Raw genomic sequence first — 15,617 nt, forward strand, 5'->3', positions numbered from 1 at the left:
CCACATGGCCTTGCCTTCTTTCAACGCGGACCTCTAACTTCATTGCCTCCGCTTCATTTTGAAAGGCCTCGTTCTCTCTGAACAGCCTCCAATTTGAGCTGAAGTTCCTGGGTGTTTGAAGTCTGCTGCTCAAGGTCATTCCGAACTCTCCGCAGGATCTTCCTGGTCTTTTTCAGCTTGTACTGCAGAGTCTCTGTATCGCTCTGTGAAGAGTGGACAGTTTCAGCCCGAGCCTCATCCAGCTGGGCTTTCAGGCGACACATCTCCCTCTGCAGCAGCTCTTTCTCTTGGCTCCAGTTGTCCTTTTTCTTTCCTTGGAGCTGTTCAAGTAAATCGGTGAGCGAATCCTCTCGGATTTCCAGGCTGACTCTCTCCTCAGATTTACCTTGGGTGAGCCTTGCCTCGCTGTCCATCAGCGCACACCTCACTTGTTCTTCCAGGAAATTAAGGTAGAAGTTTAAGGGAGGATTGACCTCCCTGTAGTTGTCTTCCATGTTTTCCATCTTTTTCTCCTGCTTTGTTTTTTTTCCCTCTGTTGTCTTTGTTGTACTTTACTCTGTGTACATGGGAACGTTACAGGTATTTATGTACTCAGACCTAACATCCAACACTCATGAGTAGAATCTATGATGTCACTTGGATGAAATTCTATTCCTTTGATCATTGTTACAAATGGTTCTGGATTCTATTCCATTCTATCCTTTGATCTTGGTGTTGCTACTGGCAACCAGTTGATTTATTTTTTAATGTCTAAACTTAATGGCTTCTAAGATGAACGACAAACCGATGTAATCCGCATTAAAATCACCAGTAACGTACCTAAAAATATTTCAGAGTTGATGATGGAAGGACGCTGTAAATAACCACCCTAACTCTGCGGGCAACGCTGCTGCTAGTTTCACGTGGCGCCCATAGCCCCGAAATGTACGGCACAAGCATACAAAAAAACAAAACAAAAAACAAACAAACACACACACACACACACACACACACGCATAGAGGTTTACATTTTAATTAAAAACATCCACTCATCAAGCACGGACCCAACCTGCCTTGTGTCAACAGTCCAGGCTGGTGGTGGCGGTATAGCGGTGTGGGGAATGTTTTCTTGCCACACTTTGGGCCCCTTAATACCAATCGATCATGGTTTGAATGCCACAGCCTGTCTGAACATCTGTAAACACCTGAGAAGTTTAGAGGGGAAATCTTCCTGCAGTGGAACTGCTAAGAACCCAGAGACACCTGAACGTAATAGACACTCATTTGTTTTGTATAGAGACCTTGGACAAAATGGTTTGGAGCCACTGGTTTCATCTTTGATAAGGCATTGTATTTTATAAGCCTATCAAATATGTTTAAACGTAATATTTAGCTTTTTAAAATGTCGTGGAGTAAAAGTATAAAGTAGCATAAAATGAAGATACTGAAGGAGAGCAGAAGTACCTGGAATTTGTAGTTGAGTACTCGAATAAATACACTTAGTTGCTTTCCACCACTGTATAAACTGTTTTTGGTACTGTGGGGCCGACACGTGGTCGGCCCTGCCAGCGTAATGTAAGTATTTAGTTTTTACGGGTAGTGAAAGAACAATGGTGGAAAGATCAGGATAAAGTGTGCTTGACATGTCTCAGAGTTGAGGGATCACCAGACAGTCAAAATTAACTTTGAGCCTGCGTTTAAGGTCTGCATCCATGCACTACACTGACCGCGATTCAACAGCAAGCAGTTACCGCGAATCTGGTCGCCGCTTGCATTTAAAAGACAAACTTTACCCCAAGGAGTCATGCTGCTCACTGTGACAGACTGCCAGCAGGGTTCCAGGCTCTCCAAACTAATTTTCACAGCTTTCCCTGGGAAAAGGCGTTACTCAATTTAAAAAATTCACTGAAAACGGTTGGCGTGGACGGTCTCAAACTTTCCTGAAGTGCCTGCGAAATGCAGACTTTTTCATACATCTTCAAGAAAAGAGTGGACTTGTAAAACCTTGCGGCTTAAAGCCAAGAGCGCATAACGATGATCAGTTGTTTACAACTGCTCTCTGCACAGGATGACTTCCATTTCAGCTGGGGTTTCTTTTTCAGCTTAACTGATCTTCCTGTTAACAAGTCAAGTTACCTCGAATGTTTTATGGTTAAATAAAATCCAACATTTTCTTATCCTTCTTTCGTTCTCCCTCCTTTTATTACCTTCTCTGCAGACATATCCCCCTTTCCACTCTTTTTACCACTCTTTTTTTTTTTAACCACTTGAATAAGTCCATGAACCACCATTAGCCAACACTGACAAACGCTTATATGCTGCATGAAAATGATATTCCACCTCTAAAATTCTCTATTGTTGTCATTCAGGCATTCACGGATGACCAAACTGCCCTGCAGAGCCGAGGCACAGAGAAAAGATGCTGCGAGAAAGGTTGTATAAACATGTTTCGTAAGATTTTGTTCAAACATACGTTTATTTTTAGTCTTTTTTCTTATTTTCCGTGTTCCTGTTCATTATACTTTGGTAGACGTTTTATCTTTGGCCCTTGGTTTAGAAAAAAAAAAGACTATAATGACGATTATGATGATAACGATTATGATTATAATTAATATACTATACGTTGCAATTGCAAACTCATCAACAACATCGACATGAACAATAAAAATGATTTTTTTTTTTTTTAATTTTTTTTTTTTTAATTTCAGTTTCAATGCCCAGATGAAGAGGAGATCCTTTGTGTAGCCGAAGGTGTTTCAGTTGGCCTCACAGGTCCAGGTCAGCAACAGGTGCCCAGCCCATTAGAAGAATCTTTTGTACCATTTCTTTCTACTTTTAGCGATCTGGCTCTCGATCGCTTCCAGCCGGGCCCTGATACAGCTCTCTGTTGTCTCCCACTCCTGCTCCTTCTCCTGCAGAGTCTTGGTGAGCTTGTCCGTGACCTGAAGGAGAGATGACTTGACCACCTGCCACTGGATACGCTCATTCTCCAGCTGCTGGTCGGCCTTCTTCAGAGGAGCCACAAGGTTGCTGTTTTCCATTTTGAGCTGGTCAAGCTGAGACACATAGAGAGCTCTGGATTTCTCTGTCTCCTCCAGAAAGGAGTTTTTCTCCTGCTGAAAGCGGAGGCGCTCAGTCTCCAGCAGATCTTCTGCCTTTTTGAGCGCAGCTTTGATCCTGCCGGTCTCCGCTGTGTGTTCCCTCAGCTGGGTTTGACGGTAAGCCTGGGATCTTTCCACAGTCTTCTTAGCGTCCTCCTTCTGTTTCAAGAGGGCTTCCTTCATCTCGCTCAGTCTCTTCTGCAGCTTCTCAGTTTGAGCCTTCTCAAATGCGAGATCTTTCTCCAGTTCCTCTGCCTTTGAACGAGCCTCAAACTCCGCTGTGTCTTTCTCAAACAGCTGCACCCTCAGGCAATGAGCGCTGGTCTCCACGTTTTGTTCAGCCACCGCGCGCAGCTGCTTTTCAACGCGGACCTCTAACTTCATTGCCTCCGCTTCATTTTGAAAGGCCTCGTTCTCTCTCTGAACAGCCTCCAATTTGAGCTGAAGTTCCTGGGTGTTTGAAGTCTGCTGCTCAAGGTCATTCCGAACTCTCCGCAGGATCTTCCTGGTCTTTTTCAGCTTGTACTGCAGAGTCTCTGTATCGCTCTGTGAAGAGTGGACAGTTTCAGCCCGAGCCTCATCCAGCTGGGCTTTCAGGCGACACATCTCCCTCTGCAGCAGCTCTTTCTCTTGGCTCCAGTTGTCCTTTTTCTTTCCTTGGAGCTGTTCAAGTAAATCGGTGAGCGAATCCTCTCGGATTTCCAGGCTGACTCTCTCCTCAGATTTACCTTGGGTGAGCCTTGCCTCGCTGTCCATCAGCGCACACCTCACTTGTTCTTCCAGGAAATTAAGGTAGAAGTTTAAGGGAGGATTGACCTCCCTGTAGTTGTCTTCCATGTTTTCCATCTTTTTCTCCTGCTTTGTTTTTTTTCCCTCTGTTGTCTTTGTTGTACTTTACTCTGTGTACATGGGAACGTTACAGGTATTTATGTACTCAGACCTAACATCCAACACTCATGAGTAGAATCTATGATGTCACTTGGATGAAATTCTATTCCTTTGATCATTGTTACAAATGGTTCTGGATTCTATTCCATTCTATCCTTTGATCTTGGTGTTGCTACTGGCAACCAGTTGATTTATTTTTTAATGTCTAAACTTAATGGCTTCTAAGATGAACGACAAACCGATGTAATCCGCATTAAAATCACCAGTAACGTACCTAAAAATATTTCAGAGTTGATGATGGAAGGACGCTGTAAATAACCACCCTAACTCTGCGGGCAACGCTGCTGCTAGTTTCACGTGGCGCCCCATAGCCCCGAAATGTACGGCACAAGCATACAAAAAAACAAAACAAAAAACAAACAAACACACACACACACACACACACACACGCATAGAGGTTTACATTTTAATTAAAAACATCCACTCATCAAGCACGGACCCAACCTGCCTTGTGTCAACAGTCCAGGCTGGTGGTGGCGGTATAGCGGTGTGGGGAATGTTTTGCCACCACACTTTTGGCCCCTTAATACCAATCGATCATGGTTTGAATGCCACAGCCTGTCTGAACATCTGTAAACACCTGAGAAGTTTAGAGGGGAAATCTTCCTGCAGTGGAACTGCTAAGAACCCAGAGACACCTGAACGTAATAGACACTCATTTGTTTTGTATAGAGACCTTGGACAAAATGGTTTGGAGCCACTGGTTTCATCTTTGATAAGGCATTGTATTTTATAAGCCTATCAAATATGTTTAAACGTAATATTTAGCTTTTTAAAATGTCGTGGAGTAAAAGTATAAAGTAGCATAAAATGAAGATACTGAAGGAGAGCAGAAGTACCTGGAATTTGTAGTTGAGTACTCGAATAAATACACTTAGTTGCTTTCCACCACTGTATAAACTGTTTTTGGTACTGTGGGGCCGACACGTGGTCGGCCCTGCCAGCGTAATGTAAGTATTTAGTTTTACGGGTAGTGAAAGAACAATGGTGGAAAGATCAGGATAAAGTGTGCTTGACATGTCTCAGAGTTGAGGGATCTCCTGACAGTCAAAATTAAGTTTTTGCCTGCGTTTAATTTCTGCATCCATGCACTACACTGACCATGATTCAACAGCAAGCAGTTACGCATGAATCTGGTCGCCGCTTGCATTTAAAAGACAAACTTTACCCCAAGGAGTCATGCTGCTCACTGTGACAGACTGCCAGCAGGGTTCCAGGCTCTCCAAACTAATTTTCACAGCTTTCCCTGGGAAAAGGCGTTACTCAATTTAAAAAATTCACTGAAAACGGTTGGCGTGGACGGTCTCAAACTTTCCTGAAGTGCCTGCGAAATGCAGACTTTTTCATACATCTTCAAGAAAAGAGTGGACTTGTAAAACCTTGCAGCTAAAAGCCAAGAGCGCATAACGATGATCAGTTGTTTACAACTGCTCTCTGCACAGGATGACTTCCATTTCAGCTGGGGTTTCTTTTTCAGCTTAACTGATCTTCCTGTTAACAAGTCAAGTTACCTCGAATGTTTTATGGTTAAATAAAATCCAACATTTTCTTATCCTTCTTTCGTTCTCCCTCCTTTTATTACCTTCTCTGCAGACATATCCCCCTTTCCACTCTTTTTACCACTCTTTTTTTTTTTAACCACTTGAATAAGTCCATGAACCACCATTAGCCAACACTGACAAACGCTTATATGCTGCATGAAAATGATATTCCACCTCTAAAATTCTCTATTGTTGTCATTCAGGCATTCACGGATGACCAAACTGCCCTGCAGAGCCGAGGCACAGAGAAAAGATGCTGCGAGAAAGGTTGTATAAACATGTTTCGTAAGATTTTGTTCAAACATACGTTTATTTTTAGTCTTTTTTCTTATTTTCCGTGTTCCTGTTCATGAAACTTTGGGAGACGTTATATCTTTGGCCCTTGGTTTAGAAAAGAAAAAGACTATAATGACGATTATGATGATAACGATTATGATTATAATTAATATACTATACGTTGCAATTGCAAACTCATCAACAACATCGACATGAACAATAAAAATGATTTTTTTTTTTTTTAATTTTTTTTTTTTTAATTTCAGTTTCAATGCCCAGATGAAGAGGAGATCCTTTGTGTAGCCGAAGGTGTTTCAGTTGGCCTCACAGGTCCAGGTCAGCAACAGGTGCCCAGCCCATTAGAAGAATCTTTTGTACCATTTCTTTCTACTTTTAGCGATCTGGCTCTCGATCGCTTCCAGCCGGGCCCTGATACAGCTCTCTGTTGTCTCCCACTCCTGCTCCTTCTCCTGCAGAGTCTTGGTGAGCTTGTCCGTGACCTGAAGGAGAGATGACTTGACCACCTGCCACTGGATACGCTCATTCTCCAGCTGCTGGTCGGCCTTCTTCAGAGGAGCCACAAGGTTGCTGTTTTCCATTTTGAGCTGGTCAATTTGAGACACATAGAGAGCTCTGGATTTCTCTGTCTCCTCCAGAAAGGAGTTTTTCTCCTGCTGAAAGCGGAGGCGCTCAGTCTCCAGCAGATCTTCTGCCGTTTTGAGCGCAGCTTTGATCCTGCCGGTCTCCGCTGTGTGTTCCCTCAGCTGGGCTTGACGGTAAGCCTGGGATCTTTCCACAGTCTTCTTAGCGTCCTCCTTCTGTTTCAAGAGGGCTTCCTTCATCTCGCTCAGTCTCTTCTGCAGCTTCTCAGTTTGAGCCTTCTCAAATGCGAGATCTTTCTCCAGTTCCTCTGCCTTTGAACGAGCCTCAAACTCCGCTGTGTCTTTCTCAAACAGCTGCACCCTCAGGCAATGAGCGCTGGTCTCCACGTTTTGTTCAGCCACCGCAGCTGCTGCTTTTTTCAACGCGGACCTCTAACTTCATTGCCTCCGCTTCATTTTGAAAGGCCTCGTTCTCTCTCTGAACAGCCTCCAATTTGAGCTGAAGTTCCTGGGTGTTTGAAGTCTGCTGCTCAAGGTCATTCGAACTCTCCGCAGGATCTTCCTGGTCTTTTTCAGCTTGTACTGCAGAGTCTCTGTATCGCTCTGTGAAGAGTGGACAGTTTCAGCCCGAGCCTCATCCAGCTGGGCTTTCAGGCGACACATCTCCCTCTGCAGCAGCTCTTTCTCTTGGCTCCAGTTGTCCTTTTTCTTTCCTTGGAGCTGTTCAAGTAAATCGGTGAGCGAATCCTCTCGGATTTCCAGGCTGACTCTCTCCTCAGATTTACCTTGGGTGAGCCTTGCCTCGCTGTCCATCAGCGCACACCTCACTTGTTCTTCCAGGAAATTAAGGTAGAAGTTTAAGGGAGGATTGACCTCCCTGTAGTTGTCTTCCATGTTTTCCATCTTTTTCTCCTGCTTTGTTTTTTTTCCCTCTGTTGTCTTTGTTGTACTTTACTCTGTGTACATGGGAACGTTACAGGTATTTATGTACTCAGACCTAACATCCAACACTCATGAGTAGAATCTATGATGTCACTTGGATGAAATTCTATTCCTTTGATCATTGTTACAAATGGTTCTGGATTCTATTCCATTCTATCCTTTGATCTTGGTGTTGCTACTGGCAACCAGTTGATTTATTTTTTAATGTCTAAACTTAATGGCTTCTAAGATGAACGACAAACCGATGTAATCCGCATTAAAATCACCAGTAACGTACCTAAAAATATTTCAGAGTTGATGATGGAAGGACGCTGTAAATAACCACCCTAACTCTGCGGGCAACGCTGCTGCTAGTTTCACGTGGCGCCCCATAGCCCCGAAATGTACGGCACAAGCATACAAAAAAACAAAACAAAAAACAAACAAACACACACACACACACACACACACACACACGCATAGAGGTTTACATTTTAATTAAAAACATCCACTCATCAAGCACGGACCCAACCTGCCTTGTGTCAACAGTCCAGGCTGGTGGTGGCGGTGTAACGGTGTGGGGAATGTTTTCTTGCCACACTTTGGGCCCCTTAATACCAATCGATCATGGTTTGAATGCCACAGCCTGTCTGAACATCTGTAAACACCTGAGAAGTTTAGAGGGGAAATCTTCCTGCAGTGGAACTGCTAAGAACCCAGAGACACCTGAACGTAATAGACACTCATTTGTTTTGTATAGAGACCTTGGACAAAATGGTTTGGAGCCACTGGTTTCATCTTTGATAAGGCATTGTATTTTATAAGCCTATCAAATATGTTTAAACGTAATATTTAGCTTTTTAAAATGTCGTGGAGTAAAAGTATAAAGTAGCATAAAATGAAGATACTGAAGGAGAGCAGAAGTACCTGGAATTTGTAGTTGAGTACTCGAATAAATACACTTAGTTGCTTTCCACCACTGTATAAACTGTTTTTGGTACTGTGGGGCCGACACGTGGTCGGCCCTGCCAGCGTAATGTAAGTATTTAGTTTTTACGGGTAGTGAAAGAACAATGGTGGAAAGATCAGGATAAAGTGTGCTTGACATGTCTCAGAGTTGAGGGATCACCAGACAGTCAAAATTAACTTTGAGCCTGCGTTTAAGGTCTGCATCCATGCACTACACTGACCGCGATTCAACAGCAAGCAGTTACCGCGAATCTGGTCGCCGCTTGCATTTAAAAGACAAACTTTACCCCAAGGAGTCATGCTGCTCACTGTGACAGACTGCCAGCAGGGTTCCAGGCTCTCCAAACTAATTTTCACAGCTTTCCCTGGGAAAAGGCGTTACTCAATTTAAAAAATTCACTGAAAACGGTTGGCGTGGACGGTCTCAAACTTTCCTGAAGTGCCTGCGAAATGCAGACTTTTTCATACATCTTCAAGAAAAGAGTGGACTTGTAAAACCTTGCAGCTAAAAGCCAAGAGCGCATAACGATGATCAGTTGTTTACAACTGCTCTCTGCACAGGATGACTTCCATTTCAGCTGGGGTTTCTTTTTCAGCTTAACTGATCTTCCTGTTAACAAGTCAAGTTACCTCGAATGTTTTATGGTTAAATAAAATCCAACATTTTCTTATCCTTCTTTCGTTCTCCCTCCTTTTATTACCTTCTCTGCAGACATATCCCCCTTTCCACTCTTTTTACCACTCTTTTTTTTTTTAACCACTTGAATAAGTCCATGAACCACCATTAGCCAACACTGACAAACGCTTATATGCTGCATGAAAATGATATTCCACCTCTAAAATTCTCTATTGTTGTCATTCAGGCATTCACGGATGACCAAACTGCCCTGCAGAGCCGAGGCACAGAGAAAAGATGCTGCGAGAAAGGTTGTATAAACATGTTTCGTAAGATTTTGTTCAAACATACGTTTATTTTTAGTCTTTTTTCTTATTTTCCGTGTTCCTGTTCATGAAACTTTGGGAGACGTTATATCTTTGGCCCTTGGTTTAGAAAAGAAAAAGACTATAATGACGATTATGATGATAACGATTATGATTATAATTAATATACTATACGTTGCAAATGCAAACTCATCAACAACATCGACATGAACAATAAAAATGATTTTTTTTTTTTTTTTTTTTTTTTTAATTTCAGTTTCAATGCCCAGATGAAGAGGAGATCCTTTGTGTAGCCGAAGGTGTTTCAGTTGGCCTCACAGGTCCAGGTCAGCAACAGGTGCCCAGCCCATTAGAAGAATCTTTTGTACCATTTCTTTCTACTTTTAGCGATCTGGCTCTCGATCGCTTCCAGCCGGGCCCTGATACAGCTCTCTGTTGTCTCCCACTCCTGCTCCTTCTCCTGCAGAGTCTTGGTGAGCTTGTCCGTGACCTGAAGGAGAGATGACTTGACCACCTGCCACTGGATACGCTCATTCTCCAGCTGCTGGTCGGCCTTCTTCAGAGGAGCCACAAGGTTGCTGTTTTCCATTTTGAGCTGGTCAATTTGAGACACATAGAGAGCTCTGGATTTCTCTGTCTCCTCCAGAAAGGAGTTTTTCTCCTGCTGAAAGCGGAGGCGCTCAGTCTCCAGCAGATCTTCTGCCGTTTTGAGCGCAGCTTTGATCCTGCCGGTCTCCGCTGTGTGTGTGTTCCCTCAGCTGGGTTTGACGGTAAGCCTGGGATCTTTCCACAGTCTTCTTAGCGTCCTCCTTCTGTTTCAAGAGGGCTTCCTTCATCTCGCTCAGTCTCTTCTGCAGCTTCTCAGTTTGAGCCTTCTCAAATGCGAGATCTTTCTCCAGTTCCTCTGCCTTTGAACGAGCCTCAAACTCCGCTGTGTCTTTCTCAAACAGCTGCACCCTCAGGCAATGAGCGCTGGTCTCCACGTTTTGTTCAGCCACCGCGCGCAGCTGCTTTTCAACGCGGACCTCTAACTTCATTGCCTCCGCTTCATTTTGAAAGGCCTCGTTCTCTCTCTGAACAGCCTCCAATTTGAGCTGAAGTTCCTGGGTGTTTGAAGTCTGCTGCTCAAGGTCATTCCGAACTCTCCGCAGGATCTTCCTGGTCTTTTTCAGCTTGTACTGCAGAGTCTCTGTATCGCTCTGTGAAGAGTGGACAGTTTCAGCCCGAGCCTCATCCAGCTGGGCTTTCAGGCGACACATCTCCCTCTGCAGCAGCTCTTTCTCTTGGCTCCAGTTGTCCTTTTTCTTTCCTTGGAGCTGTTCAAGTAAATCGGTGAGCGAATCCTCTCGGATTTCCAGGCTGACTCTCTCCTCAGATTTACCTTGGGTGAGCCTTGCCTCGCTGTCCATCAGCGCACACCTCACTTGTTCTTCCAGGAAATTAAGGTAGAAGTTTAAGGAGGATTGACCTCCCTGTAGTTGTCTTCCATGTTTTCCATCTTTTTCTCCTGCTTTGTTTTTTTTCCCTCTGTTGTCTTTGTTGTACTTTACTCTGTGTACATGGGAACGTTACAGGTATTTATGTACTCAGACCTAACATCCAACACTCATGAGTAGAATCTATGATGTCACTTGGATGAAATTCTATTCCTTTGATCATTGTTACAAATGGTTCTGGATTCTATTCCATTCTATCCTTTGATCTTGGTGTTGCTACTGGCAACCAGTTGATTTATTTTTTAATGTCTAAACTTAATGGCTTCTAAGATGAACGACAAACCGATGTAATCCGCATTAAAATCACCAGTAACGTACCTAAAAATATTTCAGAGTTGATGATGGAAGGACGCTGTAAATAACCACCCTAACTCTGCGGGCAACGCTGCTGCTAGTTTCACGTGGCGCCCCATAGCCCCGAAATGTACGGCACAAGCATACAAAAAAACAAAACAAAAAACAAACAAACACACACACACACACACACACGCATAGAGGTTTACATTTTAATTAAAAACATCCACTCATCAAGCACGGACCCAACCTGCCTTGTGTCAACAGTCCAGGCTGGTGGTGGCGGTATAGCGGTGTGGGGAATGTTTTCTTGCCACACTTTGGGCCCCTTAATACCAATCGATCATGGTTTGAATGCCACAGCCTGTCTGAACATCTGTAAACACCTGAGAAGTTTAGAGGGGAAATCTTCCTGCAGTGGAACTGCTAAGAACCCAGAGACACCTGAACGTAATAGACACTCATTTGTTTTGTATAGAGACCTTGGACAAAATGGTTTGGAGCCACTGGTTTCATCTTTGATAAGGCATTGTATTTTATAAGCCTATCAAATATGTTTAAACGTAATATTTAGCTTTTTAAAATGTCGTGGAGTAAAAGTATAAAGTAGCATAAAATGAAGATACTGAAGGAGAGCAGAAGTACCTGGAATTTGTAGTTGAGTACTCGAATAAATACACTTAGTTGCTTTCCACCACTGTATAAACTGTTTTTGGTACTGTGGGGCCGACATGTGGTCGGCCCTGCCAGCGTAATGTAAGTATTTAGTTTTTACGGGTAGTGAAAGAACAATGGTGGAAAGATCAGGATAAAGTGTGCTTGACATGTCTCAGAGTTGAGGGATCACCAGACAGTCAAAATTAACTTTGAGCCTGCGTTTAAGGTCTGCATCCATGCACTACACTGACCGCGATTCAACAGCAAGCAGTTACCGCGAATCTGGTCGCCGCTTGCATTTAAAAGACAAACTTTACCCCAAGGAGTCATGCTGCTCACTGTGACAGACTGCCAGCAGGGTTCCAGGCTCTCCAAACTAATTTTCACAGCTTTCCCTGGGAAAAGGCGTTACTCAATTTAAAAAATTCACTGAAAACGGTTGGCGTGGACGGTCTCAAACTTTCCTGAAGTGCCTGCGAAATGCAGACTTTTTCATACATCTTCAAGAAAAGAGTGGACTTGTAAAACCTTGCGGCTTAAAGCCAAGAGCAAAACATTTTCTTATCCCTCTTTAGTGCGCTTCGGTATGAAACATACGTAAACAAAGGGCCATGAGAGGGGAATGCTCTCCCAAACCTTTGTATCGTAGCTGTGTGGGAAAAGGGTTTGGGAAGTAAACTGAATCTTACTTGTTTTCCAGCACAATCTCTGGCAGCCAGACCATGTTGGACGGCAGGCGAAGCGTGTCGATGCCATCAAACTCTGTGGAATTCCACGACAGCCGGTAGTCAGTCCACGTCTATCAACCACACACACACACACACACACACACACACACACACACACACACACACACACACACACACACACACACACACACACACACACACACACACACACACACACACACACGACACAGGTCAGTTCAATTCAGTTCAGATGTAGGACGACATTCTATGAGCAGCGAGGTTGCATAAGAACACAACAACAGGAAAACATGATCAGACAATTAAGGACACTGAAAGTGCACTGTGCATGTTGTGTATGTGCATATTTCCTGTATCTATACAAATATACAAACACAGAAAGTGGTAATAAAGTAGTGAAGAATCTTTCTGCGAAGGTTTCAGGTGAAAATGTAAAAGAACCTTTACGTACATGATCTATCCATACGTTTGTCAGCAGCGTCTCATCGGCTTCTTTCTACAGATGAAGGATAACATGACGACCGATTAGAAGAGGACCAGCAGATTCGACAGAAACTCTTTAAACAGTGTTTTAATTATATATACATATATATATATATATATAGAGAGAGAGATGCTTAAACCAAGCAAAGTATTAAAAGTATTCTTTTGGTATTAGATTCATTAAAAAAAACACACACACACAAAAAAAACCCCAAGACTTTGTACCAGAGAGATGAGATTGGAGAGTGTGAGGGCGAGGTAAACGTCAACAGCATCCTGCTGCCTCTCGACAGGACGCAGCTCTTTGTTGTATTTTCGCTCTTTGAACAGGTGGTGGATCAGACGCTCCTCCTCGTTCCTGCCCCAGCACTCTGACACACACACACACACACACACACACACACACACACTTTTAGGCTTACGTCTACATTAAAAGGAAAACATTTTTTTTGCACTTTTCCACATCCACAGCTCTATCAAGTAGTGGCTTGAAACCAGGAACCCTGTCTAGACCACAGACAGCAAACCTGTGCGTGTTTTAAGACATCAATACAGCAAAATGTGTGATATGTGAGGGCTACTACCCACCAAGCTGCACGTTCCAAGATTGCAATGGATGATACAGAGACAAAAGGGACAGCACAAATCAATACATGCAGACACATGGCATGCTGACAGTGCAGTGCATGCTAACTGCAAGTGAAAGAAAGTAAATACAAACTGAACATAAAAATATAAATCAATGTCCCTCTAAGAGTGCAAGAAATCAGTTGATCATTATTCAAAAAATGCCCACTGCAATTTTTTAGAGTGGTTAGTTGAGTTTACAGTGACATAAAAATACTTTCGTTAAAGCATTGCAGGGCATTCACACACACACACACACAAGTCAACAAACAGAGCCTGAGTGTGTGTGAATGCCTCCGTGCCGCTCATATTTCAGTCCATCATGGCAGCTGCTGTGTGGTTCAGACTGGTGCCACTTATCTTCTGCAGGGCACATGACTGACACACACTTCCCCTCTACACAGCCATGTTTCTTTGCGTTTGTTTGCGGATGTGAAGACTTTTTTATATATATATATATATATTGAATTAAGAAATACTTTTAAATTGAAATAAAATTAAGCTCAGTCATGGTTGTGCACTGATCTGATATGAAGGAGGTTCCTCTTAGCTAAAGGGAAAAATACTTACTGTTTACATTTCATACTCTTTAGTTAACCCTTCTTATTTTTGACAACTAATTCTTCATTTAAAGAACTAATGTAAGGCTGCAACTAAACATTATTTTCAATATTAATTAATCACACAATTAATTGATTATTTGCTTGGTCTGTAAAATAGGGAAAAAAAAACAGGTTCCTAAAGCCCAGGTTGACATGTTCAAACTGCTTCTTTTGTACATTCATTGTAAAAGACTAGGAAAAGCATCAAATATTCACATTTGAGAGGTTTAAACAAGTAAATTTTTTGGCATTTTTTCTTTGCAAAGGACATAAAACGATTAATCAGTTTTCAAAATTGCTGACGAATCGACTAATCTTTTCAGCTGTGACTCCCAGAGTTTGTATAACTTCAATGAGAAGAGCTGGAAAAAAAAAAAGATTTTCAGTGCAGGAGTCTGTGTGTTGTTAAAAAGGAATTTCTACCCCTAGTAATGTATGATATTTACAAATGACACTAAGTATTTGCTGCTTTAATACAAAAAAACAAAACAAAGTCAGTGTGGGTCCGAACAAACGCCTGTCAGTCAAACTTTAACTCGTGTGATGACTCGAGCTTTCGGACAAAAGCAACTTCACGACAAAAGCTCAAATCTAAAGAACCAACCATAACTTACCAGATGAGAGCAGTGTGAGCAGGAACAGAGCGGCCAGTGCTGCACGCTGAAGCTTCATGGCTGACCGGCGGTTGAGAAGTGAGGAGGCCTTATACCCACCGACCTTCAGCCAGGAGACCGGCCGACCCACCGACCCACTGACTGACAGGCGGCAGCTGCGGGAAGCGCAGCAGAGGAGAAAATAGAAAACAGACGGGGCAGACCTGAGCAGCTGGCCGCCTGTCGCCTCCGCTCTGTACGGGAACCGGGGGGGTCCGGATACAGCAATCACATCACTGTATAAATATCAATAAATATCAATAGGGGATCTTTTAACTCTGATGTAAATACTTGCTGAGAAAAAACTAGGGTCTAAAAAAAAAAAAAAAAAAAACACTGAGATTATTTGAAGAATTTCAGGATCCATACCACAAATGTTCCAAGGTTACAGATTTATTATTTGATAACACCTGTAAACTTAAGATGTTTAAGCCTTTGGCTTTAAATATTATTAAAGGTTTTGAGCGGCTTAAGTGGGACGAAGGACACCGGTCCCTCAAGAGAAACTGATTATTGCCTGCGACTCAGTGGCGCCAGTCCACCTTGAAAGCACCCCGTCTGATCCAGTTTCACATAATGCATTTTAAAACTCAGATGAGCCTGCTGCAAGTGCAAAAAAGATCTACATTTTTTTAACTCAGCGATTCCTCAGACACAACCGGAACGGATTTTTGTAAATTTAGGAAGGGAGGATCTAAAGGTGGCCGAAAGCAGTAACAGACTTTCCTAATGGGAAAGGTGCACTATAGACGTATAGCTTACACATCTGGATTTAAGAATTTCATTAAATGAAGTAAGAAGCATGCATCTTGTTTCTCA

The 15,617-nt window shown here is 42.9% G+C and overlaps 1 protein-coding gene across 1 annotated transcript in view; it reads right to left on the minus strand.

The window, feature by feature from the left end:
• Positions 1–14,940, minus strand: part of chrnd (cholinergic receptor, nicotinic, delta (muscle)) — a 21,670-nt gene extending 6,730 nt beyond the window's left edge. Inside the window, exons 1-4 of the mRNA XM_040126721.1 lie at positions 14,760–14,940; positions 13,142–13,287; positions 12,885–12,929; positions 12,416–12,525 (exon numbers count right to left, since the gene is read on the minus strand). Of these exons, the coding sequence (XP_039982655.1) occupies positions 12,416–12,525; positions 12,885–12,929; positions 13,142–13,287; positions 14,760–14,817 (359 nt within the window). The 5' untranslated portion in view covers positions 14,818–14,940. The remainder of the gene's footprint in view (positions 1–12,415; positions 12,526–12,884; positions 12,930–13,141; positions 13,288–14,759) is intronic.
• Between the last annotated feature and the right edge of the window lie 677 nt (positions 14,941–15,617).

Source organism: Xiphias gladius, chromosome 5 (genome assembly GCF_016859285.1).
Source record: "Xiphias gladius isolate SHS-SW01 ecotype Sanya breed wild chromosome 5, ASM1685928v1, whole genome shotgun sequence".
In the NCBI taxonomy this organism is placed as follows: Eukaryota; Metazoa; Chordata; class Actinopteri; order Istiophoriformes; family Xiphiidae; genus Xiphias; species Xiphias gladius.